The sequence below is a fragment of the Erigeron canadensis genome, chromosome 1 (assembly GCF_010389155.1).
Source record: "Erigeron canadensis isolate Cc75 chromosome 1, C_canadensis_v1, whole genome shotgun sequence".
Lineage (NCBI taxonomy): Eukaryota > Viridiplantae > Streptophyta > Magnoliopsida > Asterales > Asteraceae > Erigeron > Erigeron canadensis.
The window spans coordinates 57078784-57100823 of NC_057761.1; the positions used below are offsets into that span (position 1 = coordinate 57078784).

General features: G+C 34.1%; 3 protein-coding genes across 3 annotated transcripts; 2 read left to right on the forward strand and 1 right to left on the reverse strand.

Moving 5' to 3' along the window:
• The first annotated feature begins 1719 nt into the window (after nucleotides 1-1719).
• On the forward strand, nucleotides 1720-8705 carry LOC122585478. The gene is made up of 18 exons (XM_043757606.1): nucleotides 1720-2431; nucleotides 3013-3099; nucleotides 3179-3383; nucleotides 3482-3626; nucleotides 4296-4388; nucleotides 4489-4570; nucleotides 4712-4771; nucleotides 4856-4908; nucleotides 5040-5206; nucleotides 5641-5875; nucleotides 6055-6112; nucleotides 6205-6261; nucleotides 6350-6595; nucleotides 7283-7350; nucleotides 7443-7499; nucleotides 7572-7665; nucleotides 8022-8162; nucleotides 8307-8705. The coding sequence occupies exons 1-18, from the start codon at nucleotides 1946-1948 to the stop codon at nucleotides 8394-8396; spliced, it is 2424 nt and encodes an 807-aa protein (XP_043613541.1). The 5' UTR covers nucleotides 1720-1945; the 3' UTR covers nucleotides 8397-8705.
• Nucleotides 8706-12974: 4269 nt separating this feature from the next.
• Nucleotides 12975-15180, forward strand: LOC122584656 (cyclin-dependent kinases regulatory subunit 1). Its single transcript, XM_043756700.1, has 4 exons — nucleotides 12975-13063; nucleotides 13210-13298; nucleotides 13399-13459; nucleotides 14833-15180. Exons 2-4 carry the CDS (start codon nucleotides 13246-13248, stop codon nucleotides 14983-14985), a joined length of 267 nt encoding a protein of 88 aa, XP_043612635.1. The 5' UTR covers nucleotides 12975-13063; nucleotides 13210-13245; the 3' UTR covers nucleotides 14986-15180.
• A 1485-nt stretch (nucleotides 15181-16665) lies between these two features.
• Nucleotides 16666-17973, reverse strand: LOC122585098 (protein SENSITIVE TO PROTON RHIZOTOXICITY 2-like). Its single transcript, XM_043757193.1, has one exon. It carries the CDS (start codon nucleotides 17899-17901, stop codon nucleotides 16840-16842), a length of 1062 nt encoding a protein of 353 aa, XP_043613128.1. The 5' UTR covers nucleotides 17902-17973; the 3' UTR covers nucleotides 16666-16839.
• Between the last annotated feature and the right edge of the window lie 4067 nt (nucleotides 17974-22040).

Below are 22040 nucleotides of genomic sequence, written 5' to 3' on the forward strand. Positions count from 1 at the left end.
TCAAATCAACAACACTAGTTCCTTCTTCCGGAACTTCCTATAAGAGTGTAAACAACTAAAATATAAGCAAAGGCTTAGTGAATATACTTGCATACATTTACGAATACGAAGGAGGGCATAGTACAAGGACTTTCACATGTAATCTATGGCATCGTCATGTCACATTTACATATTCACCTTGCACACAAACAATACATATATGGATCCATATAAGCTAAACAATCATAATAATCATATCTATCGGGATTCTTAGGCCCCGAAGGTTCTTAGGCCTCATATCACATCAACTATCGGGATTCTTAGGCCCCGGAGGTTCTTAGGCCTCATAAACAATGCCCCACATGGGCTTCATGCGAAATCAATTACCATGCTTGGAACATTCACATCTCATGGTAATTGACCCAACGTAAACATAAGGGTATGCAAATATACTCACCTCCTCCGCAACAAAGAGAATAACGCTAAACAACAAGCACAAGCAAGCTTCAACCTAAAAATCATATCGTAAATTGCATAAGCTTACATTCACAACTTGACTAGTTCAACCTAGCCTTTCTCAATCACTAGCCTTTTCTAAACCCAAGACCCAACCCATTTGTCATTAAGTTACTTCCAACCTTAAGATTAGCATTAGGTAGTTCAACCTACCATTTTCATCCATATTTCATTAACTAGCAAAACTCATATTTTCTCAAACTCAAATTATCACATAACCTTATAAATTTCATAATCAAATGCATCATATAACTCAATGACAACTAGGTTAACTAAGGAATTAGGGAAAACTAACCATAATCCAATTTCTAGCAAAAACCCCCAAAAATTGATTCATTCATGAACCCTAATTTCAAGAGAATTGATATAGCTAACTTGGGGAAATTCATTACCTCAACAATAGAAGACAATTACCTAGGGTTTTAAATTTACAAATCCTTCCCCTTTTCTTCTCCAATTTTCGGCCACCACCCTTCACCACTCAAAATTCTAGCTTTTAAAATTTCTTGATTGAAGGTTAAAGATGATGATTGCTATTGTTCTTGATAATTTCTAGATGATGAGAAATGCATGAATGAATTTTCTTGATTAAGTTGGTGGTGATGAGTAAGAGGTTTGAGAAGAGAAGAGAAATGTGAGTGGAGAATGACTCAAAAGAAAAGAGGGAGGGCTGGCACTCCCTGGAGCTGCCACGACCACATCAGGTTTTGTGGGTATTTTACCCGCTATCCGTTAAAGTTCCAACTAAATTAACCCCATATCCAAAAGTAAAATATTAGGAAATTAATTTAATGTCAAAACTATGAAAAGAAGTTAATTTCTTTTACCTTAAAATATTTAAGGTGTTACAACCACTCCATGCCCGGCCCTAGAATCGCCTACCCAAATCCGAACCCAAAAATATCAGGTTTCAGTTTTTCCATCGGGAGTTTATTTGTCATCCATAGCTGTGGAACCTAAGTTTTGCTTGTCCACTTCTTATAATCTTGTATAATTCCCTTTGTAATTGTGTTTATTATGAATGAAATTTGTTTGTTTTTCTTTTTGTTTTTAAAAAGAAGCTTTGCTTGTCTGAATAGGGAGAAAAAAGAACAACGGGGATTAGAAAAAGAAGCTTCGGATGGTGGGGGTTTATTTTGGGCAAATGAAAAAGCATGCATCCTTCTGAATATCTCCCCAGTCACCTCAATATCCCACTTTCCATCTATACACACCTATACATACAAAACCCCTTTCACTAAATTAAAATCCACCAATCAAAACCCAAAATAAAATTAAAAATAAAATTCACAATTCTAAAAATGAACATTTACTTGTTCATTGATTCTTCCTATTAAATCGCTCATTATTATTTCATCAAAACTTAGGGTTCGAATTTCCAGCTGTTATTTTTTAAAAAAAAATTCCGAAAAAATCTCTAATTAATTTATAGTTTTATTTACATATAGAAATGGAAAACAATACAGAAGGTGGTGGTGGTGATAATGAATCAGAATACTTATTATTGTCATCAATCCGTCCAGGATTAAAACGAGAATTCGCATTCGCAATGAAATCTCATTCAGAAAACTACACATGTGGCCGGACACGTGGCCGGAGCGCTCAGATGTCGCCGGAGCGATTTCCGATCATTAAAAAGTCGAAAACCGCCGATCTAGGGTTTGAAAAAACAGTTTTCAATAATACAGATGAAGAAGAATCTAAAAGTGATGTGGTTAATGATGATCTTAATCTGAAAACGGCTGAAGTTAAATCAGAGCCAAAACCAGAGCCAGAATCAGAGGCTGTAATTTATGAGAATGATGATAATAAAAATAAATTGGAAATGAAAATGTCTAAAAAAGTTGTGGTGAAGAAGTTTCCAAGTAAATTGAAGGAGCTTCTAGAAACTGGTTTGCTTGAAGGATTAAATGTAACATACATTCGAGGCCTCAAGGTAATATACATACATACACTCTTTTGATATACGTTGACATATTCTGTTATATTTTTTTAGCTATTTTGTATACACTATATGTGTATGTATATATACACACATCTATATCATTCATATTTTGTGGTAAACTTGTTAGTTATCTTGTTTCACATACTCTGACTCTCTGAGGTGGCTTAGTAGCCAGGCCTTATGAATGTCTCAGAAGAGACTTGGTTAGAGCCTTGTAGGTATTTTTTTCGGGATGTGCCAGTGAAAACGTCTAGGAAACGGTCATGGGAATACCAGTTAGGCCCTGTATCTGTCCTTGGTAGCTTGAATAGGGATTCTTTTGGTTTACTTGTATATTTTCGTATTTGGTTATTAACCTTGACGCTATCCTAATACGGGGGTTATGCGGGTGCCAAAAGGCATATGAGATCAGACGGTTCCTATCAATCTACCTTTTTTTTTATTTTGAGGTTGTCTTGTTTACATTACATATACACATGTATATACAGTTATACATTCATATTTTTTGTTATAAGATTGCGATATTTTGTGTATACACCTTGTATGGATTAATATATTCTGTTCTTGAACAGGGGAAAGGAAAGGTAGAAAAAGGTTTGCCAGGTGTGATTAAAGGAGTTGGAATTTTGTGTTATTGTGAAAAATGCAGTGGAAATGAAGTGAGTTTTGTTTAATTTGGAATTTTATGTGTGTTTGTGTGATTTTCTGTGTGTTGATTATTGATATTGGTGAATGAAGGTTGTGACAGCTAATCAGTTTGAGTTGCATGCTGGAAGTTCGAATAAGCGGCCACCAGAGTATATATACATGGATAATGGCAAGACTTTAAGGGAGGTGCTTAACAGCTGTAAAACGGCGCCAGTGGAGGGATTGGAAGCAACTATTTTAAAAGCAATAGGTTGTTCGTCCAATGAGAGACCTACGTTTTGTTTAAATTGTAAAGGTGGATTTTAATATGCTCTTATGATATAGCGTATTGCCTTGCATGTTAGTATATTGGACTAGATCGTAACTGGTTGTTTATGTTTTGATGATTGGTAGGGTCTATACCTGAAGATGGCAATGGAAAGTCAATGCTGTTGTGTGATTCATGCGTGGAATTGAAAGACTCTCAGCCTCAACCTCAGCCGTGTCCCCAGCTCCAGTCCCAGCCGAGTGTTATGTTATTTAATGATAAAAGGGAAAGGTATCTGTTTCCGTAAATTCTATTGTTGATGTTTAGTAGCTAGAGAATAGAGATATATTACTATATTAGAGAACATTTTTTCCTGAATAATCGATACTTTTGCTAAGCTTAGTGTTTCCTGGGGCTGTATATTCTCCTATAGTGGATGCTTATAAGATTTAAGTATTTGCAGAATAACAACTTTTGTGGCCAACTATAATGGCCTATGGTATGCACTCAAAAAGCCAGAATTTTAGCAATATGCCATATATGAACTACATGTGTTATACACATAGGGACATAGGGTATATATCTATAGGCCATTAGAAGTGGACAATTTTTCCGTTGTCAACTTTATTTGAATGATGGCTTGTCTAGTTTTTACAACTTATGATCTCTGATTACTCACTACTTTGAAACATTTAGGAAAACAACGGTATAACCAAAAGTGTATTTTTAAGCCACTCACAAGCATTGATTTGGTGGTTTAGCATCGGATCGTTTTACTGTGTTTTATTTGATTTCTGAACCTAGTTTGAACTTCGGGAATTGAGGATAAACTCACAACTTCTGAAATGATTCTTTGAATGTTTTTTGTTCTTTAATTAAATTTTTTCGTAGCAAACAATGGAGTACTCTGCTTCTTGATTGTAGTTCATTTCTATATTATGATATTCTTGCTATATTCAGGTCTGCATCTCCAGTGTCTGCTCCAAATTCTAGCACCCGACTAGTCACCAGTAGTTCTAGCCGAAGCAAGGGCCAAGGAAGGATAACAAGAAAGTAGGTACTCTTTTTCTGTCACTTACAAAGTACTATCTATTTTGGTTCTCTTTTGGAGGTTGAGATGGGTAATCAAATTCTTGTTACTTGCTATCTGTAGAGATCTGCGGTTGCACAAGCTGGTGTTTGAGGAAGATGTGCTAGCTGACGGAACTGCACTAGCTTATTTTGCCCGTGGGGAGGTAATAACTTATATTGATAAATGGGATATAACCTTGGTTTCCGTCTTAGTGTTTTGCAAGTTCATATTAACTGCATATGCTAGACACCACCTCATTATATATTATAACTTGCTTGTAATCCAATTGTTTGGTGGTTGACAGAAAATGTTGGAGGGTTATAAAAAGGGTGCTGGAATATTTTGTTTTTGCTGCAAAAATGAGGTACTTGGTGCGCAAATTTAAATTAAACATCTTATGGTTGGGATTTGGGAATCAGTGTATTAAGTATATCGTTTTCATGATCAGGTCAGCCCCTCAACATTTGAGGCACATGCTGGTTGGGCTACACGTCGCAAACCGTGAGTTTCCGTTTTATTATTATCAGAAGATTGCTATATTTTTTCTGACATATATCAGTTTCATGGTTCTGCAATTTGTTTGCTCTTCATTTAAGTTGAAAAAATGAAACTTCATCTTTATTTTTTGGCAGTTATCTACATATCTACACATCCAATGGCGTGTCTCTCCATGAGCTGTCATTAAAACTCTCCAAACACAGGAAGTTCTCTGCAGATGATAATGACGATCTCTGCTCCATCTGTGCAGATGGAGGAAACCTGTTGTGTTGTGATAACTGCCCAAGAGCTTTCCACCCTGGTAAGATTTTCTTGGTTTATCGTCTGTTTTCCCTGTGACATTAATCTTCAGTGATGTTTGCTTCATGGTTCACGCGTTTCATTCAAGTTGCCAAATATGGATTTAGGCATTTAGCCTGAAATATGATTATTGAATATCTGTTTTTGTGTCTTATTGTCGTTTCCATGTTTATGTATATTTGGAATGTATTGGTTGCAGTAATAATAATAAATATATCGACATTCAGCACATGTAGGTCCCAATAACCAAATGTCCAAATTGTATGCGTGTAACTTTTGTATTATATATTCTTTAACTGGACTGTGCTGTTCTCTTCCTTTATTTCCAAGAACAACCACTTTCTAGTATCTGTAGCTAGGTCTATCATGTCTCATATGTATTTCAAGCAATGCTTTTTTGGTTAAGTTCATTGTTTGATAATGGCTAAACTGCAGAATGCATCTCTGAGGCTGTGCCGCAGGGTACATGGTATTGCCAATACTGCCAAAATCTGTTCCAAAAGGAGAAGTTCGTGGAAAGAAATGAAAATGCACTTGCTGCTGGAAGGGTCGAAGGTATCGATCCCATTGAAGAAATAACTAAGCGGTGCATTCGCATTGTTGAGAATATAGAGGTTGGAAAGTCGGGAGTTCCATCCAAAACCACTGCTCCAGCATGTGTTTTATGCAGGTGTGTGTCTGCTTTTTTTCCTTGCAAAGAAACATATCTGAGTTAAGTGGAACGAATCGAGTTTGCATTGGTTAAGTTATTTCCATTGAGCATTTTTCGTGCAATCTTTGTGTCTTTCAACTTATCATTGGTGAAATGTTTGGATGTTTACATGTTTCATGTGCTCTTCACATTCGTAGGGCACATGATTTTAGCAAGTCTGGATTTGGTCCTAGAACTGTCATCATATGTGATCAGGTGCTTTTCCATTTCGAAATAGATTGTTAGTTTGTGGTATACACTGATTGTGAGCGCCTTTGGTTATCATGGTTTTTGTTTCATCGTTTCAGTGCGAGAAAGAGTACCATGTAGGCTGTCTGAAGGAGTATGAAATGGATGACCTTATGGTAAGCCATATTATCTGTTACATTTATGTCCCATACATCCTATCTGAGCACATGCACGTTTTAATACTATCGATATATTTAATGACAGGCATTGCCTACAGGGGAATGGTTTTGTTGTTCGGATTGCAATAATATCCGTAAAACCTTGGAAAACCTGGTGGCTGGTGGAGAAAAATTGCTCCCAGACACCTTCATGGGTGCCATAAAGAAGAAGCAGGTGGAGCAAGGATTTGAACCCACTGCTGATCTTGACATTAAATGGAGACTTCTGTGTGGTAAAATGGCTTCTGAGGATACAAGAGTGTTGCTATCAAAAGCTGTTTCTATTTTTCATGTGAGTTGTCATTTGATGTTTATTGTTTGTGCATAACACATGTGCTGGGGCAGGAAATTCTACCCTAACTGCTTACGAATGTTGGTTGGTGTTATATTACATCGCTAACATGGTAATGGCTAAAATGGTGAAGGGGTTTTGCTATTCATAGGCTTTATGGTTATTGTTAACTGTTAAGAGTGTAACATCCAAGAAACAAATGAGTTTAGTTCTATAATCACTGAAAGGATATCATAACCGCTGGATGATTATGCGTGAATGAAACCTTTTTTTGACAACTTACCACCTCATAGTGGTAATAAACACTCACCTTTTTACTATAACCCCAGGGATATGTTTTGTAAAACTTGATATAAAGGAAATGGTTCTAATAGTCAAACGGGTCAAACTAGTCGAAACTCTTATTATATATCTCGCATGCATATAACCTTCTATGTTGCTGTACCCAAAAAAACCCGATTGGTAATACTTAATAGGTAATATAATCAAAAGTTTTGCAAAAACTGTTCCCCATCAACTCAACCGGGACTGGCTTAATTTGCTTTAGGATTGGTTTGGCCCATGACTGGGCCTGTAAGTTTAGCCACCTTTATATATGCGATTACCATTTGGGATTTGCATATGATCGGAGTTTTTTAATCTCTGATGATATTTGATTTGCGTTTTTTTGTCACTGACTTGCTTCAGGATCGGTTTGACCCAATTGCTGATTCAACCACAAGCCGTCTTGATTTGATTCCTCACATGGTTTACGGGTAATTGATCATGTAGTTATTGCCAAATGGTCTGAATGAGTTGTATTGTATGGATTTTCTGTCAACTTACATTTTATTTGATGTCACTTCAGGAGAAGTCTAAAACAACAGGATTATGGAGGGATGTACTGTGCTGTATTGACAGTCAAGTAAGACTAATTCTTAATCCAACACATTTAGTTATATGTGACTGCAGGTCTGATTCTTGCTCAAATGTGTAGCTCAACGGTTGTATCTGCTGGCATCTTTCGTATCTTTGGCCAAGAAGTAGCTGAATTGCCTTTAGTAGCAACAAGTACTGAATGTCAAGGATTGGTAAGTATGAAACATGATTATTCTGTAGAGATGGCAAATTGGTTGTGTTGGGGTGGTAATTTCGGGTGACTATTTAAACCTGATATTTTTCTGTTCAAGTCAGGTTGGTTCGAGTGGTTGACTTGAAGCAATTTTTTGACCAAACCTAATAAAATGATTAGCTTGTTAAATATAATCACAGAAGTTATAATGCTTATATTTTGTGAATGGAATTATTTAAGAGGTTTATGCACCCAAATGCATTCATTACCTGAAGTTCCCCATTCACAAGTAGATGGGTCAAAAGTTCCACCTCTTTATGTCTTTGTGTGCTTTATGGGGTTTACTTGGTTCTTATCTATGTCTATGTTGTGTAGGGTTATTTCCAAGCTCTGTTTTACTGCATTGAAGAACTGCTAGCTTCTTTGAATGTGAAAACGTTGGCTCTTCCAGCTGCTGATGAAGCTGGTTCTATATGGAATAAGAAGTTTGGGTTTGAGAAGATGCCTGATGTAGAGGTGTGCACTATTTTCCTCCTTTTTTTTTCTTTCTTTTTTTTTTTTGATAATGCTACTTGGATAGTCAAACACTATCACATGCTCAAGCTGTAGAAACCCCCCCAAAAAATGAAACTATATTAACATATATACTTGATCATGCAGTTGACACAGTACAGAAGGGATTATCAGCTGATGGTTTTTCAAGGAACCTCAATGTTGTACAAGACTGTCCCAAAGCCTTCAAGTATTTAGGTTGGTAATAGATGGTCAAAGTTTTGTGGGGATTGGTGTTGGTATGATTGGCCATAGAATTTGAATTATATAGTTATAGATTTTCATATGGAGCAAGAAGTATAGTGCTACCTAATCTCTTTTTGTGGTGCCCAAGCTGGTATCATTGATAGGTGATTTCTTTTGTTGGTTGGCTCATTATGAACCAAATTATGTTGGGGATGCCCCTTGGGCGATTTTGATTGGGAGATCTACCTTCGGTTTTGAAGTTATTGGTTATGACAATGTGCATATAATCTCAAAGATCAATGTTAACTTAAAGTTTTTGAATCGCTACTATTGTGAACGGTCTCTTTACCATTATGTATGAATAGGCTAATATTATTGGGACGTGAATTTAGGAGCATCGGAAATTCTTTACCGACTTACGGATTTGATTTCTGAAAATAATATCAACTTTGTTGGTTCGTTTTAGTCACAACAGAGTACAAGTATCACGTGGCAAAAATAGCAACAAATATTATGTAAGGTAGACTAGTTTAGTTTGGATTGGTTAGCTTGCATCTTGTCAGCAAGAAGGTTGTGAGACTTTTGATAACTGGTAGTGCAAGAAGGTAATTCGACCAAATTGACAAATTGGGACATCATGGGTGCTAGTGTATCCTTTTTGCCAAGCTTTTGGTCGTTTCGTCAACACATGGTCAAAATGTGTCTTCATGTTTAGTTGGATCGAAAATGGTGTATTATAAAAATTTGGAATATAATGACCAAATGTATATAGTAAGACCGTATGGTTCGGTCAATGTGTACGGAGCCATGCTTTAATAATGTGGTTGGCTATGAGAGATTATTTACTAATACAAGATAGATTGATAAAGTGGTACCCGAATAATGCCTATTCATGTACATTGTGTGACACTCAGTCCGATTCATTGGAACACTTGTTTTTCAAATTTTTAAATGTAAGTATACAGAGTATATTTGAGAAGAGATGAAGGGAGTATATTTGGGAAGAGATGAAGGGGATGATGGATGAAACAAGTAGTCCTAATAGGTGGGAAGAAATCAAGAGCTGGTTTTGTAACAAAAAGCAAAACAATTCGGTGAAGAGCGTTGTCTAAAGAATAATTTTTGCTGCTTGTGTGTACATCATTTGGAAGGAAAGGAATTCTAGAATTTTCAACAGGGCCATAATACCAAAGGAAACATTAAAGGAGCATATTGTGAACACTATTAGATATAGATTGATGAGACTGAAATTTAAAGAAGGGGAAATCTATGTAGAGTTAAAAAAGAGATGGGCTTGTGTTAGTGATGAATTTCGTTGAATTGTTTTTAATAAAACTGCAGCTGGATGGCATGGGAGTAAAAAAGAATTAACATTGATAGAAATTGTAATAATTAATATATAGGAAAGTTGTTGATAGTATACATAGGTATAGTTATAGAAACAAACTATAAGTTTTGATACGCATAATATCCCAGCACATATGGTCCCCATAAAACATGGACCATTTGTGTATTTTCATATTTCTTAGTATATGAATTTCATTTTTATTTTCATTTTTTTAGACAATTTTCCCCATTTTTTTCTCTCTCTTTCTCTCCAATCCTTCTCCACATTCTCAGTTTCACTCCAACAGTCCACCATGGATGACCTAATTAATATATATAAATACATGACATATATATATATATATATGGGGATAAGAATATAAAGTTGTTAGGTATCTAAGCTTAGGTGTGGAATACCCACATATTGTTTTTTTAATCCATAAAATTCTTGGGGCCCAAGCATTTATTCATTGATTAAAAAATATTAAAAAATTTGTATGTGAGGGGTTCCACACCTAAGTTTAGATGCCGAACAACCTTATATTAACTTTTCCCACATATATATATATATATATATATATAAGAATTATAATCATAACATCATAAAAGAAGGCAGAAGTAAAAGCACTCCACCATCGCATCATCACTACCAGTCTTCCCATCGCAACACCACTATCGGATATTCCCATCGCCGTCGCACCACCACTCCACCACGTCCATATCTCGCCACCACTTCTAACTCGATTTCATGGCCGGATTTTTATACAAATGTTGTTTAGTACGGAGTATATCTTTGCCTTTATAGTCGGAGAAATACACAAATATGTGAGCAGATGACGCTGCTTAAAGTGTCAAAATTATGGGTGAAAAGATAATTAGGTCAATGAGGTTAGGTAAATGGACGACATGTGTGAGGTTGGATTGTTAAGTCTTCAGTCTGTAGCTACTCAGTTGGCAACCTTCTCTGATTGTATCATAATTACTTTGATGTTGCGGGTGGGTCGTTGGGTGAAGAACCAACTGTGAGTCATTCTCTGTTTCTTGATATTTCGGTCTAAATGGAGCATGAGATTTTGTATTGTATTTAAAAAGAATATTAAATTTTGTGACTGGGTTTGAAAGACATGTGATTAGGTTCTTGCGTGCATAACATTATTGTCATGTCATTGTCTATGTTAGTATACAAACAATTTCTTATCTTCTTATCAGTTTTCATTTATTCTCAATTTTTATTTACTATTGTCCCATTGTGGTCCTATACCTATGCTATGTTGGATAGGGGTGTGCTTAAATAAGCCCCCTTTTGATATCATATGTTGATAACCCGGTACAAGTTCAAATAACCAACCAAAACAAATACTTGCATGTGGTAACTCATAATGGTTGCCATGTATACCATATTCCTAGTATATACATTAATTTGGAATATGGTGGACCCTGGGACTAAAAGGTCTTGGATTCAAATTCTGGTGTGAGTAAAATGCTCCAACGAATAGAGATATAATGGGTCACCTCTGAAATTAGAGTTGGGTATATGAATAAATATGTTGTTGAGCCCAAATTTTGCTGTTATAAAAATATATACTTTAATTTGGTCATGGTCAATAAGTAGATATATTTATCCAATTATTTGCTAGATTTTTAACGTATAACAGTTCAAGTGGTTTAGGTTTGGTTCTTTATATTGTTTTAAGTTTTAAATCAAAAAATTTAAAAAGGGGTAGCTTTTTAAATTGGTGTTAAAAGGTAGTGAAACGAAGCAAATAACAGAAATAGTCACGTGATGGACAAATTACGTCCGCTTAGGATTTGGATTAAAACCATCGACACGACAAACTTATTTGGACTAAAACGATAATTTATGAATTGAAAGGTAAGGAATGAAATCAATAATTTTTGACCCACGACAGGGAGCAAATTCGTAATTTACTCATTTTTTTTATTAGGTGCGAATCGAATATCACAACAGGGCTATAGACTATGTTGTCTTAACCTGATCTACGGTAGAGAGTCTCTTCACCCAATGGTCAATATATAGTAGGAGGAAAAACCCCCTATTAATTCACCAAAATGCACAACAATTAATAGGGGTAAACCTTGTCTCTTCAAGACTTGAATTCAGATCTTCCAGAGTCAAACCTTGGACTATTAACTCAATGACAGTTATATTTAGGGTGTGTTTGATTTCAGCTGAATGGAATCATTCCTAACTAAATGCTGAATCGGTTAGCAATCATATCGTTTGGTTTACCCATCTGAACAAATAATGATGCTGAATGAGAATTAAAATGGTGTTGAACTATTCCCCATACAAAAGCTCTCTAAACCATTCAGTATCTCACTTTTCCCCAACTACCCTTATCTCTTCCATTCCACCATCCACACTTTTTTTTCCCTATCCTCTTCACAAATTCGATTAAACCATATAGAATTTCATCATCAAATCCCTTATGCTAATAACCTTTTCTTTTTTCATCTCCATTAAATCGTCACTGATTCGTTGATTTGAAAACAAATATATATTTTTTTTACAAAATCTCTTAAAAACAAAAATTCCCAGATCTAGTGCTAATATACTAATATATTATAAAAATATAAATATCACTTCCGTATATCTTTGCTTGTTGGGTTAGCAGCAACAATTAGTGGGTATTTTATCATTTTCTTTATTTGAGCAACATAATGATATCATAATTTGTGAAGGAATCTGTAACCGATCGGGCGACGTAAAAGGAAATCGTCTTTGACTCTTTGTGTGTGTGTTCATTTGAAATTGAAACAAAGTTTTATCTTCATTTTTTGACTCTTTTATTTTACTCAGGGAAATGTTTTTGAGATTTTGATTTGTCTTTGAAAAACTTAATATTATCATAGTATTTATGTTATGTTTATGTTTAGTTCAAAAAAGATACTCGTATTATATTTTTTATAAAATTTGACATTTAAGATAAAAAGGTTAAAATGATCATTTCCGTTATTCAGATTACCCAATTAGAAGTGATATCAAACATACTTTTATCATTTAGAACCAAATTCATTCAAAACTTTTAAATCATTCAGAGTTTGGAATCATTCAGCACTAAATCATTCTGTGTTATCAAACGGAGTCTTTACTCTTTTTATTAAATCGTATAGATGTTTGATGGTGCAATATATTTAGGCGGGATGTTTCAAAATTCAAAATCTTGAAAAAGATCCGTTCATTTAGATTTATGGTTTATTTATTCAAAAAGATATGTATACATTCCTATATATTTAACTTTTCTTTCATATACATCCGTGGCCCCCTTCTTTTTATATTCCCTTTCCTCTTCACACCAAAATCACCACGCTCTCTCCCCCTCACTCAAACGGTAAATTAGGGTTTCTTTTCTTCTTCTCTCATTTGTTTATATCCCCTTTTCTCTTCTTCATATGTTTATTGCTATATGTGTATATCGATTTCTTATATTTGCAATTCTTCTTATTCTTTTGTATATGTTTAAATTCATCCACACAGGTCTCAATTTTCACTAATTTCATAGCGAGCGATAAAATGGGTCAGATCCAGTACTCCGAGAAATACTTCGATGATACCTTCGAATATAGGTAATCTTTTCTAATAACTACTTTAAATATAGGTAATCTGAATTGTTATATATATTTTTGCAATACAAATACATAAAATTTGCAAATAAAAAATTGGCAGGCATGTGGTTCTACCTCCAGAAGTTGCTAAGCTTCTTCCCAAGAATCGTCTTCTCACTGAAGTATGTTTTTCAATACCATATCTAATCTATAAATTCATATAAAGCTATGTATACAGTATATATATGTTATATTATTGTCCAGTTAACTTATACTCGTATTTGTTAGGGCATATTAGTATTAATTTTTTTGTTTCTTTTTTTATTTTTATATGTGTTATAATTTTTACAAGTAGAATATAATACTAAGGCTGTAAGTAGTAACAATATGATGAATGATTTATGTTGAAATTCCGTATTGGCTTGATGGGAAGATGCCATCAAGTTATCAAACAGGCCGGCAGGATTTCATTTCACAGATTGAATTAACATCAACCTAACCCGATTTGATAACATACACGGGCTGTTAACACGATCCCTAGCTTTAACATACTAATCTGGGTTTGATTTGGTAAACACATCTGATAGACGGATCAAATGGGTTGGCTGATTGGTTTTCAGACAAAAATGTCAAACAGGTTTAGATCAAGTTAGTCAAACTGGTAGGTTTTTGGGTGTAATGACTTTTAGGTTGGAATATTATCTTTTGCTAGGTTGGGATTTGAATAATTATCTTTCGCTAGGCTGAAGGTTTATGTCATGTCTGTTTTAGGTTGAGCTTCGTCCTCATGGCTGGTATTGGCTTCCCTAAAGTATGAATATATTCATTTCCTTTGGTTGTCAAATCAAAACAGACTAATGGCATACTAAGTGCTTTTTTTTAATGACCTTTATTAACTGTTGATAAAGAATATGATATAACAACTTCAAGAACTGTTAGGAGTTTGATAACCAATCTCAAGAAACATTATAAGAATGTTTTAGCATTACTTTTTTTTTTCCTTCTGTATTTAATAACTGTACCACATACAGTTTACGTTTTTTTCTTTCTTAACAAATTACCCTGTAATCCTAGAAATAAGACTACCTGTGACTTTTCTGCTGAAGTCAGGCCGGTGTCAAAAGAGTTCGATTAATCTCCTGCCTCTGGGGCTCTATGGCTCTTGGTCTCTTACCAGCTCCTAGACCCCAAGATTGGAATGGGCATAGGAACATGTATTGATGTACCATATCGGCTAATGCTCCCAGGTTGATGCGATGCAGTTCTTACGGAAGCTCTTTCTTACCAGTCAAGTAGTACAACAGCTATATCTTATCTTATAGCCCGGCGCGGCGGGTCGCCTTTTTAATTCAGTAGATAGAAGAAAGTATTAAATAAGGAGTAGTACCCAAATTTATTGTATAAATATATTTTCGGGATCAATGGTTGGATCATGCAAACTAGAAATAATATTATACTTGTTATGTACAAATGTTGTGTTTGCCATGTTTATTCAGATACAGATAAGACTTTTACAACTTTTTCTGATACCAAGTTTGTTGATTTGTTTTAATAGACTGAATGGCGTGCAATGGGTGTGCAACAGAGCCGAGGATGGGTGCACTATGCGATTCACCGACCTGAACCTCATATCATGCTGTTTAGGAGGCCTCTAAACTACCAGCAGAATCAAGAAAATCAAGCTCAGCCAACCCTTGTTGCCAAGTGAAGCTGCGCTGGTATCACTCAAGTCCTGATAATCTTTTTAGTATGAACCAGCATATCATTTCCTCTAGAAATGAATTAATGAAGTATATGTTTGACCTTTTTAATCTGTTGTTTGTTGCCCTTATCTCATAGTTTGAGAAAGTATTTTCATTTGCTGTAGTGAATTTGATCTAAAAAGTCTTGGTTGTGATGTTAATGGGCACTGTTACAATGTGATTGTTGGTTGCATGGAACTACTCTTTATCTGGGGAAGATGTGATTATGTTGATTTTTTTTTAACTTTAAGAGTGACTGGAATGGAGGGACGATCTTGATAGTGGGGTGGCCAACAACACCAATTTTTCCGTGTGGTTGTGTGATCACCATGTATGTTCTAATTGAAAAAAAAAAGTTACTAAGTACTGTCGTACTGATCATACCTTGTTCAAAATTACCACTAGTTTGGAAAGTCAGGTCTAATCTGTGACTTCGTTGGTTATATTAGTTAGTGGAGCTGTAGTAGGCAGACCTAGGTAATTTTTGTAGTTACGTTCAAGGTTAGATGACGGCCTGTCATCTTGAATTGGTATACCATGATTCAATACTAGCATAGCCTACATGAGATGACAAGTCAAAGTCAAAAGTAGTGATCTATGCCAAAGGGGAAGGACTTACCAACTCATTGTGAAAATGGGTTCTACAGTTAGATACAAGCAGATGCTCCCCTAATGTCAAATTGTCAATTATGTTATGGGTAAGTCGAGGAAGTTATACTTGAAGATATGTTTTCACTATTTATTGGTCGCAAGCAGTAATATGGTGAACTGGTTCAATATCAATATCCAGGATATTGAAACCTATATCTCACATAAAGTAATCACAGGGGGCTCTGCAAGAATTTTCACAAGTGAAATGACTCAAGTTACGATAAGTAACCATCTTGTACGGTACAACTAGTAGATGTCCGTTTATTTGTCACAATAGCATCACATTCTTTCTTATGATCCAACGAATTAACATGTTCATCATGAATGTGACACATTCAATATGGTGAAAGCGTAGAGACTTGGGTAAGAATACATTTTAGTCTTGAACCAAACAACTAAGTATTATGAATCTATAGCAGAACACTGAAAGGTTTATGTCCCGGGTTCTGTTTCTTTAGGAAGAGAATTGATGAAGTTCGAGAAACCTAAATTAATTGTACACATCTTTTTGGTTTAATGTATATAAGAAATTGCACATAATACTGTATTATAACTTTTAACCTTTACGAAGAAAGCAAATTCCCTGCTGCTAACTAGAAGTGACCACACACAACATATTACTACTTGCTACCAATAGCATCGCCACATGAGCATCGCCATAATATTACTAATTTTGCTATGTCCCTTTGGCTTTAGAACAACACAGCCATATGTAAAAATGTGATACTATATCTGTACGAATATACTGTGTATCTAAATTCTATGTCTGAATATATTACTGTATAATCCAATCAATTCAAGAAACATATCACACATTTTCTATATAATCATCTTTCATCTGTAGCTTTTCCGTGTATCTCAATCACTTTACTAGGCACATTTTTTTTTATATATAAAATTGCAAAATATGATTCACTATCTCAAATAATATCTGTCACTAGTAATATAATATTCATATATATACATAGAATAAGCTTTTACCTCGCAACAAGTAATTAACAACATCCAGTCACGTTACAAGCGGTCTTACAAGAAAACAAAAGGCTGATCCATATTAGGACCAAAAACTTGAGATGAAAAAAAGCTTTATATCCATTAACAAGTCATTTTCAGTATCATAAATTCATAAGTACAGCCAAAACAAGTTCCAACCACAATCTTCCTCAGTTTCATTGTTTCTTGATCAAATTACCCGTATCTACAAGTGGTGTATGCCCTACAAACAGACCAACATGACCCATGAGTTTATCTTTCCTTGAAAACGTTGTGCCACATGAGCATCGCCATTTCACATCTCCACAATGTTTCTCATGAGTCCGTAAATCTGAAAGCACGGAAAATTGCTTTTGGTGGCACCTCTTACACGCATACATCTTTGGACAATGACTCCTTTTGTAGTGATTCTTCATGCAAATCATCGACTTCAATGGCTGAAATTTCACATGGTTACGATTCCATCTACACCCTTCTTGTGGGCACGAGAACTTTCTTTCTAACTTTGGTGATGAAGTACCACCATTGGATGAAACGGGATTAGCAAGTGCGGCAATGGACTTGTATTCGTCCCCATGAGCCCTCATGTGCATCCTCAAGTTTGCGTCTCTTTTAAAACCTTTACCACACACTTGGCAATAGTGTGTGTATTTTGCTAGTAAATCGGCTGCATTCATTTCTATTATGTCGTAGTTTCTTGGTGACATTCTCTGACCCGACCCTGAACCTGAACCTGAACGTGAGCCCTTGTCTATATCTCTTTCAACTTGAACCTTTTTTCGCTCCTCTACACCGCTATTCTCATTTCTTGTGTTACAAGATACACTAGCAAAATTAGTCTCAACTCCACTTCCACCCAACCACTCAAACATCGAATTTGATTGACTCAAATGGTCATAGTCGAGGGTGTTCTCATGGTTATTGTTGTTGTTAGTATTTGTTTGGTTAACCGGCCCGGGCCCAATATTTTGACAAGTGAACATGACATTAGACGCGATCCCAATAATTTCTTGAAGCAAACTGGCAACATTTTGTAAGCTGACCGACGTCATGTCAGAAGCCACGGATTGCGGTTGTGTTTGGTTAAACAACATGTCCGCGATCGAGTGAACATGTTGGGCTTTATCTTTAAGGACTGATAGATTAAAGAATATAGAATCATTTGTTGTTGATTGTAGGGAGGAAGCTAAAACATCTTCGTATGTGTTTGAGAAACAATAGTTTGGGTCAGAAGCCATTTGGAAAAAAGTTGTGTTCTGAATGTTTGTTTCTTTTTCTCTTTTTTTTCTTTTTTTGGTGGGGTATGTAAACAAAGTTTATATAAGTTTTATAAGTGTCAAACTAATAATAAATAAAGATTGTTATGTCATATAGAAAAATATAAGTCAACTATGAGGTTTGGTTAAACACATCACCACTTGCTACCTTCCCCAGGTAACAACACCAATTATAGTCGTCATGTAATCATCTTTTTTTTTTTCTTTTTTTTCTTCTAAATAATCTTTATATTGTTTAGAGGATGTTATTGGGTTGTTTTGAGTATCAACCAAAGTAGACTTAGAACAAAATAATTCAGTACTAATTTAACATAATCTTTTTAATCATGGTTGTTGGTAGATAAGGAGGATATATATATACTCATAGTTGTAAACATCAATATTCCCGTCGCGACATTTTCAGATACTTCTGATATTCGCTTATATGAATTTCGCCTTGATTGATCTCCATCTAGTATTAATATTACCAATTTTTTTTTTTTATTAAATATGATATCTGACGAGTAGCTAGCTATTCGACGTCAATATCCACGCCACTTTGGTTAATTATATCCTTTTTCATTTCTTTGTAGGTCTTAGGAAATAATGATATCCAATGACTGATAAAAGGAGAGCAGAGTCGATCACAATAATCCAAAAGTTAACATTATTTAATAGTGACACTCATTGAAAAAAGAAAACAAAAGAAAGTTAAACCAATAATAGCTAATTGATAGAGAAAGTTAACTGATTAATTGCTAGAAAAAAGTTAGCAATTTTTTTTTTTTTAAAATTAGTTTTGATTCAGACGTGCTGGAGATAATTTTAACCAACGAATTGCTGGATCTCCAACCCCCTCCTTATGGAAAATATCTTGATATGAGAAACCCAAAACTCAAACCTGAGACCTTCTGGAGCCCACATAGTAGATTTAGAAGATACGCCTGACCACCCATTTAAGTGGATTTAGAAAAAAGTTGCACTTAGAGAAGCTAGCACGCACTTGGATGGCACATCTGCATAGTATAGTGTATACTATAGAGGGAAGTTTGAGTGAGTTTGTCAACCATTAATCCAACATGAATGAGTGGTCGTGTAAAGATTGTTTGAAAATGGAATATTTCCTATTGTTATGTTTAATGTCATAAAGTTATTAATATAATACATTATTTTTTCGAAATCATGTGATGTTATACGTTTTTTTTTTATGTGATTTATAGATTTATTTTCTTTTTCTATATATATACTAGCTAATTAACCCGGGTTCAACCCGGGCATGTTAATAAAGGTTTTAAAAAAATGATCATTTTCATTAAAGTTGAGATGTAATTGATTGAGTCCTATTTTTAATCAATATGATAATTTACTAAACATTTTTTAATTTTGATAGTCAAAATACATATAACTCAAGTTTTTTTATTTATTAAATATATACTTAGTGTGCATAGAAAACAAATATAAATATATTATTCATAACTTCAGAATAGTATACCTTATATTTCAAATAAATATAATTAGCTTATTAACCCGCATAATATACGAATAATTTAAACATCTATTATTAAAAATTATTTATATAATGAAAATTTAAAATATTATTTATAAATTATTAGAGTTTTCAATTAAAATAAAAACATTTTTTTATACAAAATTACATCATAAATAATATAAATAAAATAAATTTAAAGAAGGAAAGTATTTTTGACATCATAAGTAATTTAAAGAAAAAAGAATTAAGCTTTTTAAAAAATTATAGAAATGACACGTAAGCTATTTTTGTAAAATGATTATGTCATAACAATTTTGTTTTATTATATATAGAGATAGAGATCTCGTAAATCCCTTATTTAGCATTCCTACTTTCTACCAACATAACAAATTTAAGTTACATATTTAATGCGTTTTTTTTATCTTAAAAAGGAATATATGTTGTTTTGTAATTTAAAACTAAATCAACAGGTTGAAGCCTTTTGAAAACAAAGATCAAATTTTTAATTCTGATCTCCAACAAGATTGGAGTTTCTATTCAACCTTTGTTAGAACCTAAAAACACTCCATCATAAGTAGGGCTAAGAGTGTCTACATTTCAACCTCTCTCCCATAATACACCATTGAAGATGTTTTGAAACTCAAAATTTGTGGAAAAAATTCGTGGAAAACAGGATTGGGTGAAACTTTCTTAGTCACCTTGTATTTTAAACTAGTTTGATATGTATTACAAGTTTAAAATTGTTATCCATTGAGTCAACAGCAAAATAGTAAAGCTATACAACAATCTCTATTACATAAAGAATTATAAATAATAATGTGCGTAGTAAAAAGAGGATGTAAAATGTATTATAACATTAAACAAATCAAAGTATTTAGTAATTAGGAATAAGTGTTAACTGTAAAAGCTAATTAGGACTAGTTAATAGTAATACCAGTAAAGGCCCAATACAAAAGAGTTTATACAGGCTTATTAGGCCCGCTTCTTGTACACTTCATCAACCAAACGGACCTGTCTCATAATAGTAATGCACACTTCATCAACCAAACGGCCCGCTTCTTGTACACTTCATCAACAGGCTACGTCCCAACGACACCTTATGGCTTTAACCAAGTAGCTATGTGATCATACATTGGTTTAAAAGTTTAAACACAAACGTGGTTCAAATAAATTGATAGCCAAAGACCACATTCTTTGTGAACTTGAGTTTTACTAGTATCACCAATTAAAATAGAGACTTACTTAAGGAGTTCCGAGTTTGGACAACCGAGATTGAATGGTTTGTAGGTTTCGAATGACTAGTTCTAAGAGAAGATACACCTTTAAGATGTTTGTTTGGTTACGGCCTCTAATTTTTGCTGAGAAAATTAACTTAATAGTCAAATTTGAACATCTATCTCTGGATATGGACAACTACAAAAAAATATACCAAATTGGTTAATAATTTCTTACCACGTACCCACAATAGTAAGAAATGTCATAAATCAATTAGATGTTGTCATGTGTTTTTAGTTGGTCCCACATTTGTACTCATTATTATTATTTTTATCAAAATATTATATCAGTTTTTCTTTCTTTCTATCTTAGAATCCTTTTTTGCTAGTCAAATTATTACATTACATTACGATATCATTAAGGCTCAAGGTTATGAACAGTGACACCGTCATGTGGCATCGCCACGTGCCACTGTTCCATTGGTTTATATTTCATTCTGCATTACTATTTGGATTTTGCTATATCGGATCCCGTTCGAGTTTTATTCTTTAGATTTTTATTGGTTTTTTTCACAGTTTTTTTTGCTTTGTGTTCTTAACAAATACATTGGGCGCTGACACTGTTCTATTCGTCCATATTACTATATATATTAAAGCCCATGGTTATGAACCCTCACCATGGACATTAATATTCTTACACGATACAATCATGTAGAACTCTTTGATTGGATGATGTTATATCCCGCATCATTATTCGAATTTTATCACATTGCATTCCGTTTACTTTTTCGATCTTTTTTTTTGGCACATATTTTTCTTGCACACTTTTAAGCAAACATATTCATGACATAATTATTTTTAATTAAGCGGTTGAATAATAACGTAATCATTTCAACAAGACAATTAAAACCTCGCAACGCGGATTTTCTAGTTAGAAAGATGAACAAGTCTATCTTTTTTAAGTGGCCCTTCATCTACTTTTAATTTTCAATTTACTCGTGTTCATTGATTTTTCAAGTGGATATCACGGTTCTAACAGTCGTTAGGAACTATTTGTTGGAGTTATTGAGTAAGCTAAGTGAACCTAAATATACTATTAATTCTGAATGCATACCAATTTACCAACAAAATAGTCTTTCATATTTTGAAAATATAACAAAGATACACTACATTAGAAATTAGGATTGGAACTAGTGATTTTCCTATGGACAAGTTCTAATAACTTGCCACCAGACCTAAACAAGCTTACAAATACCTAGAGATACATTCAATTGATATATATATATATATATATATATATATATGAAGGGAATATGAAGCTGTTAGGCATCCAAGTTGGGTGAAAACCCCTCACATACCATTTTTAAAACCGTAAAAAACATGAGGGCCCATGCATTTATTGGAAATATTAAAAAATT

What these genes read in the sequence shown, in the direction of transcription:
- LOC122585098 (XM_043757193.1), bottom strand. Translation starts at nt 17,901, where the DNA reads ATGGCTTCTGACCCAAACTATTGTTTCTCAAACACATACGAAGATGTT.
- LOC122584656 (XM_043756700.1), top strand. Translation starts at nt 13,246, where the DNA reads ATGGGTCAGATCCAGTACTCCGAGAAATACTTCGATGATACCTTCGAA. An exon ending in GATGATACCTTCGAATATAG is followed by an intron (nt 13,299 to 13,398) that starts GTAATCTTTTCT and finishes AAAAATTGGCAG; the next exon opens with GCATGTGGTTCTACCTCCAG. An exon ending in AGAATCGTCTTCTCACTGAA is followed by an intron (nt 13,460 to 14,832) that starts GTATGTTTTTCA and finishes TTGTTTTAATAG; the next exon opens with ACTGAATGGCGTGCAATGGG.
- LOC122585478 (XM_043757606.1), top strand. Translation starts at nt 1,946, where the DNA reads ATGGAAAACAATACAGAAGGTGGTGGTGGTGATAATGAATCAGAATAC. An exon ending in TTTAATGATAAAAGGGAAAG is followed by an intron (nt 3,627 to 4,295) that starts GTATCTGTTTCC and finishes TGCTATATTCAG; the next exon opens with GTCTGCATCTCCAGTGTCTG. An exon ending in TGTGCTGTATTGACAGTCAA is followed by an intron (nt 7,500 to 7,571) that starts GTAAGACTAATT and finishes TCAAATGTGTAG; the next exon opens with CTCAACGGTTGTATCTGCTG.